Source organism: Passer domesticus, chromosome 2 (genome assembly GCF_036417665.1).
Source record: "Passer domesticus isolate bPasDom1 chromosome 2, bPasDom1.hap1, whole genome shotgun sequence".
Taxonomy (NCBI): Eukaryota; Metazoa; Chordata; class Aves; order Passeriformes; family Passeridae; genus Passer; species Passer domesticus.
In genome coordinates, this window is record NC_087475.1 from 51,712,052 (window position 1) to 51,726,584 (window position 14,533).

At 39.1% G+C, this 14,533-nt stretch overlaps 1 protein-coding gene across 5 annotated transcripts in view; it reads right to left on the minus strand.

Moving 5' to 3' along the window:
• Positions 1-14,533, minus strand: part of PIBF1 (progesterone immunomodulatory binding factor 1) — a 108,431-nt gene that overhangs the window by 93,763 nt on the left and 135 nt on the right. For 3 of the 5 annotated variants that reach the window (XM_064408591.1, XM_064408594.1, XM_064408593.1), the window contains exons 1-5: positions 14,093-14,403; positions 12,759-13,074; positions 11,973-12,073; positions 9,345-9,543; positions 4,286-4,405 (exon numbers count right to left, since the gene is read on the minus strand). In XM_064408591.1, the coding sequence (XP_064264661.1) occupies positions 4,286-4,405; positions 9,345-9,543; positions 11,973-12,073; positions 12,759-13,010 (672 nt within the window). In that variant the 5' untranslated portion in view covers positions 13,011-13,074; positions 14,093-14,403. Of the gene's footprint in view, positions 1-4,285; positions 4,406-9,344; positions 9,544-10,457; positions 10,588-11,972; positions 12,074-12,758; positions 13,075-14,092; positions 14,404-14,533 lie in introns of those variants that run through there. The other 2 variants (XM_064408592.1, XM_064408595.1) reach the window with 2 other exon arrangements.

A 14,533-nucleotide genomic window follows, 5' to 3' on the forward strand; every position in this document is an offset into this window, starting at 1 on the left:
GACGACATTTTGCTTCAATTGTTTATATATTCTGCATTCAAAAAATTACTGGTCAATACACTATTTATTGGAATACAACTGCCCAAACATCATGAAGAAGCTATACATAATTGGATAAATAAGACATCTCTTTAGCAACTTGCCATGAAATTGGTACTCCACTTGCAGATGGGAAATTGGTAATCTGATGGTAGACAGGTCACTATTTACCACTAAAAATTATAAACAAAAATGTTGAGCTACTCCAAAATAGAGAAACTCTGCAAGGAGCATATAAAAGAAAAGCTTTGGAAAAAGTTCTCTAGCAAAAGAAAGTGGAGGAATAAAAAGGTTATTTCTCTGGATCTGAGCTTACTAGAATTTTCAGTGAAATATTCTCAGGTGAAAAGGATCCTTGAGATCATTACAGAGCAGTATAATTAAAGCATCTCGTATACTTCTGAACCACAGCTAGCAGTCAATGCAAGCCATAGCCATGTATCAAAAGAGTAGAAAGGTACTGGATAGAAAAGGGAACTTTCACAGATAGGAAATTTCCTTAAGTCTTGGAAATATTAAACTGCTGCCTCAAGCTCACAGTTACTGGTATTGTCTTTGCAGCTGTTCTCCTGAACAATATTAACTATAGCAAAAAAAAAAAAAAAAAAAAAAAAGAGGCATGTATTTCACCTAAGACCAAGACCTCATCTGTTTCAAGAGAGCTGTGAAGACCAAACAACCAAACACTGCTTGAAAGAAGTGGCGTCAGGGGGCTGGGGAAGAGTTCTAGAGTGCAGTCTTTACAGATATGCAAACTTTAGAAGAAACCTTAGGGATTCCAGGCCTTTTGGAGTAGCAACAACAGCCTCCGTTTTCTAATATTCAGACACATCTAGTGCCAAGTGATCCTTTGAGTACAAAAGCTTAGTTTATCCTTTGAAGACTTTAGATATGTTTTCCCTCCAGCTGGAAAACATTATCACAGAGAAAACTGTTAGCTATGTCTAGCAAAACCTGACAGCTACTAATCCTGATTCAGAGATGAAGTCTTAGAAAAGATCTTTGTCCTACATATAACCAGCTTTGTCTTTAGGATAACCACAGCTTTCAGATATTCTTATGCTATAAATTTTATTGCAAATCCCAAAGGCAACTTTATATAAAAAATAACTGAAGAAAAGGGAGCCCTGATAAAACTGTATCAATACCAAATTCCAGGAAAACATTGCCAAGAAACTCCCAGCCAGAAGAAGAAAGCAATACTTAATCTTCTGGAGGTACAAAGGAAAGCAAGATTTCCTTCCCAGACACTCTCCCAGCCTTGAGAGAAACCCACTAGTAGTAAATTACATCTGCTTGAGGGAAGGTTCTAACCACTTTAGAAACAAACAACTCTGAAAATAGTAAACTGATGTTCAGCATGGGAAGGCACACATCAGAAGCTGGTTTTATTTCTGGGAAGCTCCTGCTAATACACCACTATAGTTGGACTTCCTCCTCTATCTTTACCTCCAAGGCTGGTGGTGCCAACATTATTTATACTTGATGTACTGAGCAGGACTGTGAAAGGAGGACTGAAACAAGCCTGTGCCCTACATTTAGTAACAAGTCAGTCAGCAGTACATGGCTTTCACCAGCTCCACTGCCTCCCCCCAGGCTGTGGCTGCTGTACCTGGAACCAGAGGAACTGCACTGATCTAAATCACAGATGCAACAATTGTGTGCAGAGAGCCACTAATTTAGTTACACATCACAACCACTTACATTGATCACTCTACAAACAGAAAGCAGAATAACAAACATCCTTTAGCAGACCACGTTCCAGTGCTAGGAATCAGCAGTCACAAGCCATTTTCTGCTACCAGCTGTCAGAAACAGCTCCCTACCCTACTGGGTCTGTTTTACAGATTCAACAGCCTTTAAGGGCTAAGAGCAGCAGCACACCAAGCGACATTTACAAAATTATAGAGTCAGCATGGTTGTCTTATATGATGAATTCATTCCACACTTAAATTTTCCTAAGTTGACTTAACCTATTAAGTTCAAATTTTCCTTCCAACTTTTTCAATTCTTGGTTGGCTAGATAATCTTTCCTATGAGTCTAGAACCTGTCACTATTTCTTATTTCTTTATTTCAGGGTGAACACGTACAGGTGTATAAAACCTGCTCAAACCTAGTCTGTCAGCCACGAACAACCAGAAAAGCCAACATAATCCTCCTCCCCCAAGTTTTGGCCTAAGCATATTTTTTGCTCCTATGTCCCAAAAAGAAGGAAGAAACCTGTGTTGAAACTCATTAAGATGAGCGCTAATTATCTTGAAAGAGTAGAAAAAAGAAGGAATTCTTACTGGAGGAAGTAGGTTATTCTCACAAAAAAAAAAAAACCCCAAACAAAAAACCAAAACCTGATAGTTTTATCTTCAGTGATGACTGTATTTCAAACTTCTGTACTACTAGTTTTCTAAAGAAGTTTTAAACTCAGAACAGACTTTGTCGATAAATTACACGAAGAACAGAAATATTCCAATGGTTATAGAAAACTTAGAATTTCTGGCATACTGTATAGAAACCCAGAAAAAGGATTTGCAGAGTATAAATTATTAAATAACAGGCAAAAACCTTCAACAACTGTATTTCATGTACCTGGAAAAACAAGAACCACTGGAATACAAAAAAAAAGTCCAGTAAGAGTGTAAGACCTTAGGTAAGACTCTGAACAAAATGTTATTTCCTGCTGATACATTTCCTTGCAAAAAAGCTTGACCTTAGTGAAGAGGTCAAAAAGGTTAACCCCAGCAGTACACTTGAAATCACTTTTTCATAAACTGCAAGAGATTTATAGGTATGTCAGCTCCTGCGCAGCAACCACGTTACAGATTCTAAAGTACCCTTACACTCCTTTTACCTTACTTTCTGAGGTACCTTGTTGCAGTGACACTCAGCAAGTCACAAAGTAAAACCTGAACTTGCCAGAATCAGAACAGAGACTCTCAAGCCTCTCCATAAAAGAAAAGCAAAGCACAGCGCACTTAGAACTTCGAGAAATGCATCACTGGGAAAGGTGAATACTGCCACCAAGTGGTGCATAAAGAACAAAATCAGAAGTGTATATCAAAGAAAGATCAATGTCCCAAGAAAAATGTTTCTAGCACAACTTTAATTATTGTTATCGACTGCCTTGTTAATTTGGTTCAGTAGAAGTAATAGATGTTAGTCAAATCTCAAAGGCTGAAATCCTCCTGTACAATTTCATTAAATCAAAGCACATTAAATGTACAGTGAAGGGAAATGCTTATGCAAGACAAAAATTAACAGGATTAGTTTAATCTCAATTATGACCAGAAATGGTGACCCAGAATAATGCTGAAGCACATAAATGCATAAATTTTATTGATTACTTTCTCTAATTCAATCAGAATGAGAAATGAAAGTACATGAATTTCACAAGATAAACTTACATAAACAATTTCCCCTTACATCTGATTATTCCATAAGCAAATTTCACAGGGAAAAAAAGGCAATAACTAAAATGTATTTTCAGAAGTAGTAACATGACAGTGTAATTTAAGTCTCCACTAGCCATCACCTGGATAAATATACTTTGAGTACCAGAAACTCTTGTCCCAACTCCAGACTCATGCAGAACTAAGTTAAAATACAAATCACCCTAGCAATATACACACCAAGAATAATATAAATATTGATAAATACGTTAGAGAAACCATAGTCCTTATACTGTTTCAATTCCATAGCTCTTTAAAAATAAAAATTGAAAATATTTATATAATTTGTTTCTCTACTTCTGGTGTTTATATCTTACATGAAATTAAATGATCTTGTTCTTTGGTATAGAAACAAATACGAAAATTAAAATACAAAGAATTGAAAAAGCATAACAGAGAAGATGCAATTCCAAAGAACTTTAAAAAATACAAACTACCACCAAGACATCCCCATCTCATAGACTCTACACTGAACCATTACAGTGTCTTCAGCTGCTGCTGGGCAGATCCCCAGTCCAGCACCCCTACCTTGAAATCTTGCCCTCAGAAAGGACAACACAGCTGGTAAGAGACAACCCTGAATACTCATGAGCAAATCTTGCAGGGTAGCCATAGGATCAAGTTAGCTGTTATACAAGGACACATATAACTTATTTCCTCTTTCCCTCCCTGCCCTCTTCTCCTTGCAGTAATTTTTATACACCAAAAAAGCTTTTCTATCTTATACACAAAGAATGATTTGGAGAATGAGATCTTCACAATATTCACAGTTTCTGAACTGATATAACTAAAGAGTACAGACCTCTGTCAGACACTTGAGTTGGGATTTGTACCCACTTAGTTCTTCTGTCAGACTCTCCCTTTTTGTCTGTAGATCACTTAGCTCTCTTCTTAAGGAACTGACTACTTCATGGAATCGGACCTAGAAGTACAAAACAGATATTCAAAGTAGAAACTAGCAAAATTGCAACTGTAAAACTACAAACCTAAAAACACATCAGCTCAGCATTTTGTAACAATAATTTACTAAATTTTATTACCAAATATTTCTAAGGCATGCCAAAAAAGTAAAGATTATACTGTTGTACAACTAAGGCAGCTTACACTCAGGCTGATTGATCAAAAAAATACAGTTGCTAATGGACACATGGTCCCATGCGTCTCCTTGTGCCAAACTTAGAGCCTATTTGATTAACAGTGCAAAAAGAGAAAAAAAACAACAAAACCAAGCAAAACCCCAAACAAAACCAATAACCAATGTTTAGTAATAACCAACTTAACTTGCTAACCTTCCCCCAAGACAATATAAATTTTTATGGGGTGTGTAGAAATTGAGAGATCCAGTTTGTTTTGTTTTCTGCCAGCTCAGTGTGCTGAGTTTGCACCAAGAAAAATGCAAGAGCAAGCAGAGGGAGCAGGAATAGCACATAACCAGGAACAACCTGACACCCCTTCCACATACACCTCCAGCAGTAACATGCTGGTATAGGGATTCAACTGCATCAGGAAACTAAGGCTCTGAAAGACTCGATGCTGCTAAATTAACACTAAAAAATCCAGCCTTCTAACAAGATTTAAAAAATTTTGAAGTCTGTAACGCATACTCCTTTCTCTTTCCCCACGCCAGTCATAGGCACTGTCTCAGGCAAGTCTCACATCCATAAAACTTTTTCAGAACTTCTCTTCTGATCAGGAAGAAAGACTAGAAAATACAGTAGTAAAACCACAAAGCCAGTATTAAAAACCAAAAAGAGACAAAAAAAACAAAGAAGAAAGAGCTTTTTTGATATACACCCACATACACGTACACAGAGGTTATTATTCCCAGATTAACTTGATACCTTAAAACGGTGCATTTGGGGGTGTGTGTGAAAAGAACAAAAAAGTAGACACCGTTTTCATGCAAAAGCTATTGCATGCCCTCCATCCCTAATGCCCTCTTTGATATATGATTAAAGAAGAAATATAGACAAGAAAGCACAGATTAAGTAAGCATTCAAGAGCAAGCTGTACTGCACTTCATGCAGAAGGAAGACAGATCTCTGTTTTGCTACCTGTAAACAGCAGAAGACAAAGAAAAGTTCCAGGTATATTTCATATAACTGACAGCATACAATTCTAAAAACACAGAAGCCATAGAAATTTGCAATGTAAACACAGGTGTAGTATGCTTTATACAATAAGGCAAGCGTGCAATATGACTGAAAAATTAGTATATTTAACTGTAACATCTGATGATTCAATTGGTCATTTCTTAAGAAAAAAGTAACCTTGATTATCCCTAACTGATAACCATTTAAAGCATTGTGGTTTTTTTTAAAACCACACCTGGTTTTCCAGTAAGTTCTTCTATTTTTACTGCAATATCCCTAGGAAACTTGTGCTATCACACCACAATTATTTCCCAAAATACAACAACCTTAAAACATATTTCTCAGTAGAAACCAAGATTACATGGGATACAGGTATCAAGGATAAATGTATTTACAGAGCCTTCCCAAGAAAAGATCATTACATGGTAATAAGCAAATGCAAATGAATGCAGCAGATGAGGCTGAGGTTACATCAGTTCAACTGTTGTTGCTATTTAGCTGGTTTGATAGCCAAGAAACATTAATGTAACCCAGCAGTCAAAGCACACACTGCCTCTTACCAATTCAATACAGCAGAAACTAAATTTACTCTATAAGTGATTTTAGAAACAACTGCGTATCTTAAAAATCACAAATTTATACTGGTGTGCTGTAATCAGTTACCATTTTCTAGGCAATTTTAAAAAAACTCTTAGCCTGTGCCCACCATTTTTTATGGACAACTACAATAAAGTAAAAATGGGTGCGTAAAAATGGGAGATTGAAAAAGCTGGCTTCTGTTAATTGAAGTTCTGTGAAAGAAGTTGCATCAGTTAACTGCCTTCTTAAACAAACAGCAACTGAGCTGCAGTTAGCAAACTTCCACACCTGAAAGACATGGCAATTAATATCAGTTCAAACAGAACTTGCAGAAATAATTCTTTAAAAATTTGCTGAAAATATTTTACAGTGGACTACACAAGAGGTTCACTTTACTGAACAAACTGAACTGATGCTTGGCAGCTGAATTATTTAACAGCCTGAAGTACTTTCAAATTTCACATATACTGTTTCTGAAAACATCTTAGGAATAGCAGAACAAAAATCTGAATTTTTACACATAAGGTCAAAACAAAAAAAGCTATGATTTTTAAGAGAAAGATGTGCAAAATACAATTTTTCAGTTGTCATCATTAGCATTAAACATTTCCTAGGCTTTGTTCTAACATGTCACTATTGCACCCCTTTGTGGAAGAACAGTGAAAAACATCTCACATTTGCTTTAATTCCAGTGTTTCAAATTTACAGTATCTCTATATACAAAATCTGCATTTAAGTTCTTCCTGCTGTTTGTTCAGTAGACCTGGTGTCAAATAAAGTCTAAGCATTATACACATGTTTACTTCCATCCTGGAGAATTGCAAGGCAGTATTTTATAACTAATAAATAGCAAAAAATCTGAAAATTTCCTGCTCGAGTTGCCTAAGCAGGACCCTTTCTCAACAAGGAAAATTCTACCCTAACGTCAGTGGGCTACATTATTATTCTGCACACAGATCTGGAGTCAGAAATTTTAACTGCCTAGAAATGCCCAACTTCTCTTTAGGCAAGCAAAGCAGGAAACAGCATTCCCTTCCAACTCCTCTCCCCAGCATTTGGGAGCCAAACGGATGCACAGACAGGATGTGCAAAACAGCCCAGCATCCATAGCAGCTGCATAACTTGAATGATAAACAACCATCAAGCTTTACTGATACTTTTAGGTTCACACTAATCGTCTGCTAAAAGAAGTTGAAAAAAGCAGAAAATAGCACTTTACTACAATACATCTTCAGAATGCCTAATCCAGAAATAGAAAAGGTTTAAAAATTACTTCTTCAAAAGAAAAAGTAATGTGTGGAGAGAAGTTTCACCTAACATTTAAGTAGGAGTTTTTGTCACAGATAAAAATAACATTAACTGGTTGAACACAAGAGTAAAAGAACAAAAGGTTAAAGGTAGAAGGTGGCTGCTATTCATCTCTCCTACTTCACATCTTTCTGACAGCCACTTTCTACTCACAAATTAAATCTAAATTGTGCTGTGACAGCTTCACTTAAAGCAGCTGACAAGGTTACTAACTCCTGGTATCTATCCTGCCTGGCTACAGAGTCTTTTGTACTGACTGTCAGTCAACTCCTGAAGTCCTGAACTTCCTGCACACCAATTTCAATAGATCCACTGATACAGATTTCAGTTTCTGTTACAAGTCTGGTTTTTTTGACCATGGTGATACAGGAATCAACAAAACCCCGTCAAATACTTTTGCAGAGGGCAGTGGGTACAGCAGACAGCTAGGTAGTGACAACCTAACAGTACCCAAGGTATATGTTCTTATTTATCCCACAGAGCCTTATGTTTTTCCTAGCACTTTCAAAAGCCCAGCTTTTTAAAAGAGGCTCACAAGAACATCCTTTAGATAAGGGTGAAAATTTTTAATTCTCTGTACATATCTAGAGCACAGTAAAGCATGACTTTGATCTAGAGAATTCTTTCATGTAGCATTTACACCTCAACAAATGTACTAAGGTTTTTAATACTGTATTATTTACAGCTTCCTTAATAACAAGCTCTACAGATCAGTACAATGCTAATATTTTGATGAATTAAGGTTTACATGTGTAAATCTTCTTCGTTCTCATAAGTCAGATGGGATGCTCTGGACATGTCCCATGGGCTTTTTATCAAAAACAAGAGTAACATGGTGGCCTCTCCACATACCCACAAGCCATAATTAACAAACATCTTAAATCAAGAAAAAGAATCTTAAAGTGCACTTTAAGGTACACTTTGTCTCCTGCATTTAGTCAAACATGAAAAGGACATATGGAAAGCACAAGAGAAAAGTAAAGGATGTTTGCTTGTGGTTCTGGCAAACCAACTTTCAAATTCCTTTTTTCAGCCTACTGTATTTCATATAATCAATGTGTGCTCACATTTTAACTGTAACATCCCATCTGCTTAACCTCCTTAAAATACGTCAGCAGTTCTACTCTCTTTCGAGACATCAGAATCAGGGATTAAAAGGTTCCTCTCTTTACTGGAACCCAGTCATAACAGACAGATGCAGAAACACATCTGCCTCTGAAGGTCCTTTATTTCTAGTCAGAGATTAAAAAAACCACAACCCACCACAATTTACAGCTTGGGATGGGTTGAGCCTGCCCAGCAGCCTATATGGCTGCTCACCCACTTGCTGGGAGCAGGAGAAAGGAGAAAGTGAGAAGAAGGAAACAAAAGCAAGAAAACTCAGGTGTCAAATTTTCTAAACAATTATTGAAGGAAAGAGAGCTGAGCTTAAAAAGCAAAAGGAAAAAAAAAAGAAAAGAACTCATCACTTCCCAGAAACTGCGGAAACCAATCAAAACTGATATCCAGCCAGCCCCTGAGTAATAACCACCTTGGGAAGCCATCACCCCCCACCTCCTCCTTCTTCCTCTACTTCCTATTTATGCTGCTGAGTATGACATTTTATGGTATGGAATATTACCTTGGCCAATTTGGGTCAGCTGTCCAGCTGTGTCCCCTATCAATCTCCTGACCATTCACAGCTTGCTGGGGCAGGAGGAGGCAGAAGGGGGAAAAAAGAAAGCCTTGATGTTGTACAAGCACTGTCCAGCAATAGCCAAAACACTGTTTCAGCCCCCAGTGTGAAGCACAGCAAGATTCAGACTGCTAATAAAATCAACTCTGTCCCTGGCAGACAAGATACAGGTTATATTTGAAAGCAATACAAAAACCAATACTTACTGAAACATATTCAGGGATTGAAAGCTGATCTTCAGGAAGAGATTTTAGCTTCTCATAGCGTTCATCTGTTAATTCCAAGTCTCGCAAGCTACGACGGATATCTCCTGCCCTCTCTCTCAACTGATAATTTGTCTCCTCCAGTTGCTTCTGTCTCAATAAAATAGTTTCCATTTCTTGCTTCATTAGAGCCTGATGTTTCCTTCAAGATGGATTTGAAAACAGAAGTAATCAGGTTGTGAGTAATACAAGTGACAAAGCTTCACAGTACCCTGGCAAAGAAGTCAATTCTGCTCATTTTGTAGAGGGAAAGAATTTACAAAGGTTAGGTAATTAGAGCCAGAACGTATACCACCATGGTTAAACAATCATATCAGATACGGTATATATAAAAAGCCAAGAACTTTATAGTCATTGTCTATCCTCAGTTTCAGCTTTGTGTTGTCAATCTCCACATATGCTGACGTGAATTTACAAACTAAACTTAATTTACCAATTAAAAGGTTAAAAAGATGAAAAAGTAGAATCTATTTCCACACAAACCCCAAGGAGCTGGTAAATCACTTGAACTTGGCTCTTACCAAGTTTCAGTATAGACATAGTCATACCAACCCTTAATTTTACAACCACTGTAATATACAAAGTTGGAGTCCTTTATTAAAAACAACAAACAGCAACAAACCAACCACTACTACCATAAAATAAGCAGCCTTACTTCCAGCCTTAAAACACCATAGAACTATTATCATCAGTGGTAAGGTTTCATACAGCAAGAGAAACTGCCTATCAGTTCATGATGCTTAGAAGTGTTTATTTTCTTTAAATCAAAGACAACTAACCTACTTTTTTTAGTGCAACTCTTGAAAACATATACAAATCGCTCTTTAAAACATGGTCATTTCTGCATTACTTAAAGGCAATAAAAAAATACTAACTAGTACTATAAGGCTACGTCTACCCTACTGGCAGGGTAATAGGATCATTAAAAGCAGCGGCAGCCGGCCTCAAAGGGGGAAAGCAAGTGCCCCCTCAGGACGTTCCTGCTAGCTGTGGCCAGCAGCACAGCGGCACTCTCCTGATCCCTGCTCTGGTCTGGAGGGCGCCTAAGGCTTTCACCTTAAGGGACGAGGATCCGCAATGAGAGGGCTGCTACCCAACAGGAGGGAAGGAGACGGACTTCAGCTGCAGTGTAATCCAGACTTATCAGCCCCACAGGAACTGACAACTGAGGAGCCCAAATTTGGCTCTGACACTAACTTTTAAAGAGGGGAGGAGATGGGGGTGGAGTCTGCTCTTCAGCCAATCCACAGGAAGGTGGGAGTAAGGAGAGGGTGATGGACACAGTGGGACAACCAATAGGGAAAAGGCTGGGGAGGGGCCCTGGCGCCTGAACCAATCGCTCGATGCTCTGACTGGAAGATTCTAGATGGAAGGGACGGGCCACCAAGTGATGGACAAGGCACCAGGGAGGGACTAAGGAACAGATACATGGGCTGCCAATGGTAACGGGGAGGGGAAAACTGGATTGACGGGCCAGCAAAGAGAGGGAGAACCAGGGCAGAACCATTACAAATAAAGGGGTACATAGAACAAACCAATTTACAACTTAACCGAGCTAAAGTACAAAAAACACACCGCAACAACTAAGGTCATCAAAGCAATCACAGAAGGACACACTCCATACTGTGTACAATTCTATTACATGAGGATGAAAAGTTAAGTAAAAGACTGACAAGAAAACTAATGAAAAGATTGGGAAGAGTAGTTTAACTTTTTTACGCCTATTAGTTTGCACGCCAGTACCTTTTTACTAAGTATTCCTTAGATAACTTAAGTATGGCCAGCATAAAAATATTCCACTCTAGTGCATCTAAACATACAGAGTGACAAATGTTTTTCTGACCATAAGCTGCTCCCAACTGAAAGACTTTGCTGGAACTAATCACTGGTCTTGCTCCAGATCCCTAAATCTGTTCTAGCGTTATTACAGAACAGGACTTGGAAGTAGTAACATCCTGTAAGCTCTGCTTTAACATGAGACTATGTAATAATGCTCTTCCTTCACAGGTGTGCAAACTCACACTTCATACTTAACTGACAAAGTGGTTTGGAGAAGCCTGCTAGCCAGTCTATTTTTCAAATTGACTCCAAATATTTCATAAAAACAACATGGAAAGTGAGTTTCTACATCATCAGCCAAAAGCATTTCTGAAAATAGGAAGTACTAATGGGAAAAGCTAAACATTACGTACTTACCTTTCCCAAGTCTTCTATGCTGCATTTATTAAAAATTCTGTTTAAACTGATGGAAAGTCTGTCACTTCTGCCTAGTCCTTTTGCTCTTTATTGGTTTTAAGAACACTTTTACTTCCTCTTCCTACTAGATTTTGAATTTAGGTAACATAAAACCAAGCCCACAAACTTCAGCTAGTGAGAACTGAATTCTAATTTACTCATATGCAAATTAAATGTATAAGTTCAAATTTTAGAATTAAAACACTAATATAATCTGCAAAAGAAAGCTTTTTTTTCCTGCAACAAATAATTATCTGTTTCTAACTTATTTACAAAAACTCAAGTTAATTCACAAATTTGTTAAAGATGAAGTTCTTAATTTTCCTTCCACCATACCTGGCATCTTCTTGCTGTAATGCCAACTGACTATCCAGTCGTAAAGACAACAGCTGCTTTTGATGGATTGCATCATTAAGCTTCTCCTCCAGCTCCTCAATCTAAATATAAAGAATATGAGTATAAAACAAATAAGTTACCATGTTAATTTTTAAAAAATATTTTACAAAAAGAAGAAGTTGAAATAAAAATATGAAGATCCCAATGCTGTGGGCAGTGCAATAATGGTTGTCTAACAAGACCTCTAAATACACCAGGGCTTCAGAATATGATACAGACTTATAAAAATTAACTGCACAAATACGTGGCAATGTTTTAACACCTTTCTTAATTTCACGTATCTTCGTGCAAGCTGTACATAACAAAATCTACTCTTAGCATGTTGGTATACTCTATCCCTACCTTCATTAACAAAGCATTGAAGAGTATTCAGATCACCTTTTCTCGTACTCCACAAGTTCGGATTCAAAGTCCTGTTATGCTACTAATATAAGTAACAAAATTATTTGTCATTTCTGAAAAAAATGTGTTCAGGAAAGGTAAAACTAATTAGATATTCCCTTATTTATAAGTAAAATGACTTGAAGTCAGTGAAGCTTTCTATATCTTTGTTTCCCTTGTTCTCATGAAAGAACACAAAACACACTAAGAAAATCCCCAAATCAACTAAATAGATCTCCTTCATATAATTCAAATCAATTCTTTTTAGAACAGAAGTTTCTATCATACTCTAAAAGCACCAAAATCACAAAAAGATTATATAATGGAAGGAGAATGACTACTTACCTTGGTCAAATATTCAACTTTCAAGTTGTCAATCATCAAGTTTTTTTGTGATAATTCTATTTTAAGCAGTTGAAGGTTATGGAGTAACTCCTTCCGTTCAATCAGCTGCTTAGTGATTTTTACAGTACCTTCTCTCTCTTCAGAGGAAGAAACATCTTCAGTTGGTACTGTGGTTTCCAAGCTGATATCCTCAGATTCCAAGGAGCTGGAAATGTTTACTTTCTTGATTACCTTAGAGCTTTTATGTGACATTTTCTTCCAGTATTCGCAAAGCTTTTTTAAGCTGTACTTTGAATTGAGCCTCTTTAAGAATCAACTGCAAGAATCAAAACAATTAAATCAAATGTCATTATGAAAAACTAACCACCACATTACAGAATCACAGAATTTCTAGGTTGGAAGAGTCCTTTAAGATCATCGAGTCCAACCCATGTTCTAGCACCTCAACTAGATCATGGCACCAAGTGCCACATCCAGTCTTTTTTTAAACACATCCAGGGATGGTGACTCCATCACCTCCCTAAGCAGAGGATTCCAGTATTTGACCACTCTGTCGGTGAAAAACTTCCTCCTTAAGTCTAGCCTGTGATTAGACCACTAAGCAAGCAATGCCTCTCAGTATTACATGAACTTTATTTTTTTTCCAACCAAGAAAAATACTTTGAGAAGCTCTGGAGGGCTGCTGCCTGAGGACCCTCTTCCTGAACAATCATTATCAAGTGTTTTGACTACAATAACCTAAATACTAGTGTGAACACCAGTGTGAATCTAGGCTACTAGATACATGATGGTATAGTTAAATAAAGATATGCACGTTGTCAAAAGCACATGCACTGAAAGCTCCCGAGGCCCACGACGTGAATACAGCGTCCTATAAGAGGCATAACACGACTTACTGGAGGAAATAATAAAGGAATACCTTGATCACAGAATCACGTAGGTTGTAAACGACCTCCGAGATCATCGGGTCCAACCTACGACTGAATATTCCCTCGTCAACTCCACCGTGGTACTCTCTTTCCTTAAGCACTTCCAGGATGGTGACTCCACCACCTCCCTTGGCAGTGCACATTCCATTGCCTAATCACCCTATTTAGAAAATTCACCTGATGTCCAACCTTGCACTCCCCCGGTGCATCTTGAGGCTTTGTCCTCTAATCCCACGGCCGGGTGCCTGGGAGGAGAGCCCGGGCCCGACCTAGCCACAAGCTCCTTTCAAAGCTCGCTGGCCTTTGCCTTCTCAGCAGCAGCTGCACTGCTCTTGCCAGGCTGCCTGACCCAGCAGCCACACGGACTTTCACACCCACCGGGCACAGACCACGGCTGCTACTTACAGACGGCGCTGCTCGGAGCCCAGCAGGGAGAGGAGACGCCGCGCCCGGAGCCCGGGCCAGCGACAGCCGGGCTGCCCTCCCGGGGCCGCCACCACCGCCTCCCTCCCCCAGGGCAGCTGGGGGGAACTCGGGAAGAGGGAATACTGTTGGTCCCGCAGGATGCCCGGAGCTGCGGAAGGCACTGGGCAGCTGCCCAAGCGGTAACTCAGCAGCGGCGGGGCTCGGGCAGCAGCGGCCCGGGCTGGATCAGTCCTGAGCTCTGCCCCACACACCCGGGGCAGCGGCGGCACGACACGCGCGCGCGCGCGCGCTTCCGCCTCCCCTCGGCGCGGCGGGGGCGGGGCCGCGCGCCACGCCATCACCGCGGCGACCGGGGCGCCGCTTCCTGCGCCCTTCCCGCGCCGCTTCCCGCTTCCCGCGCCGCTTCCCTCTTCCCGCGCC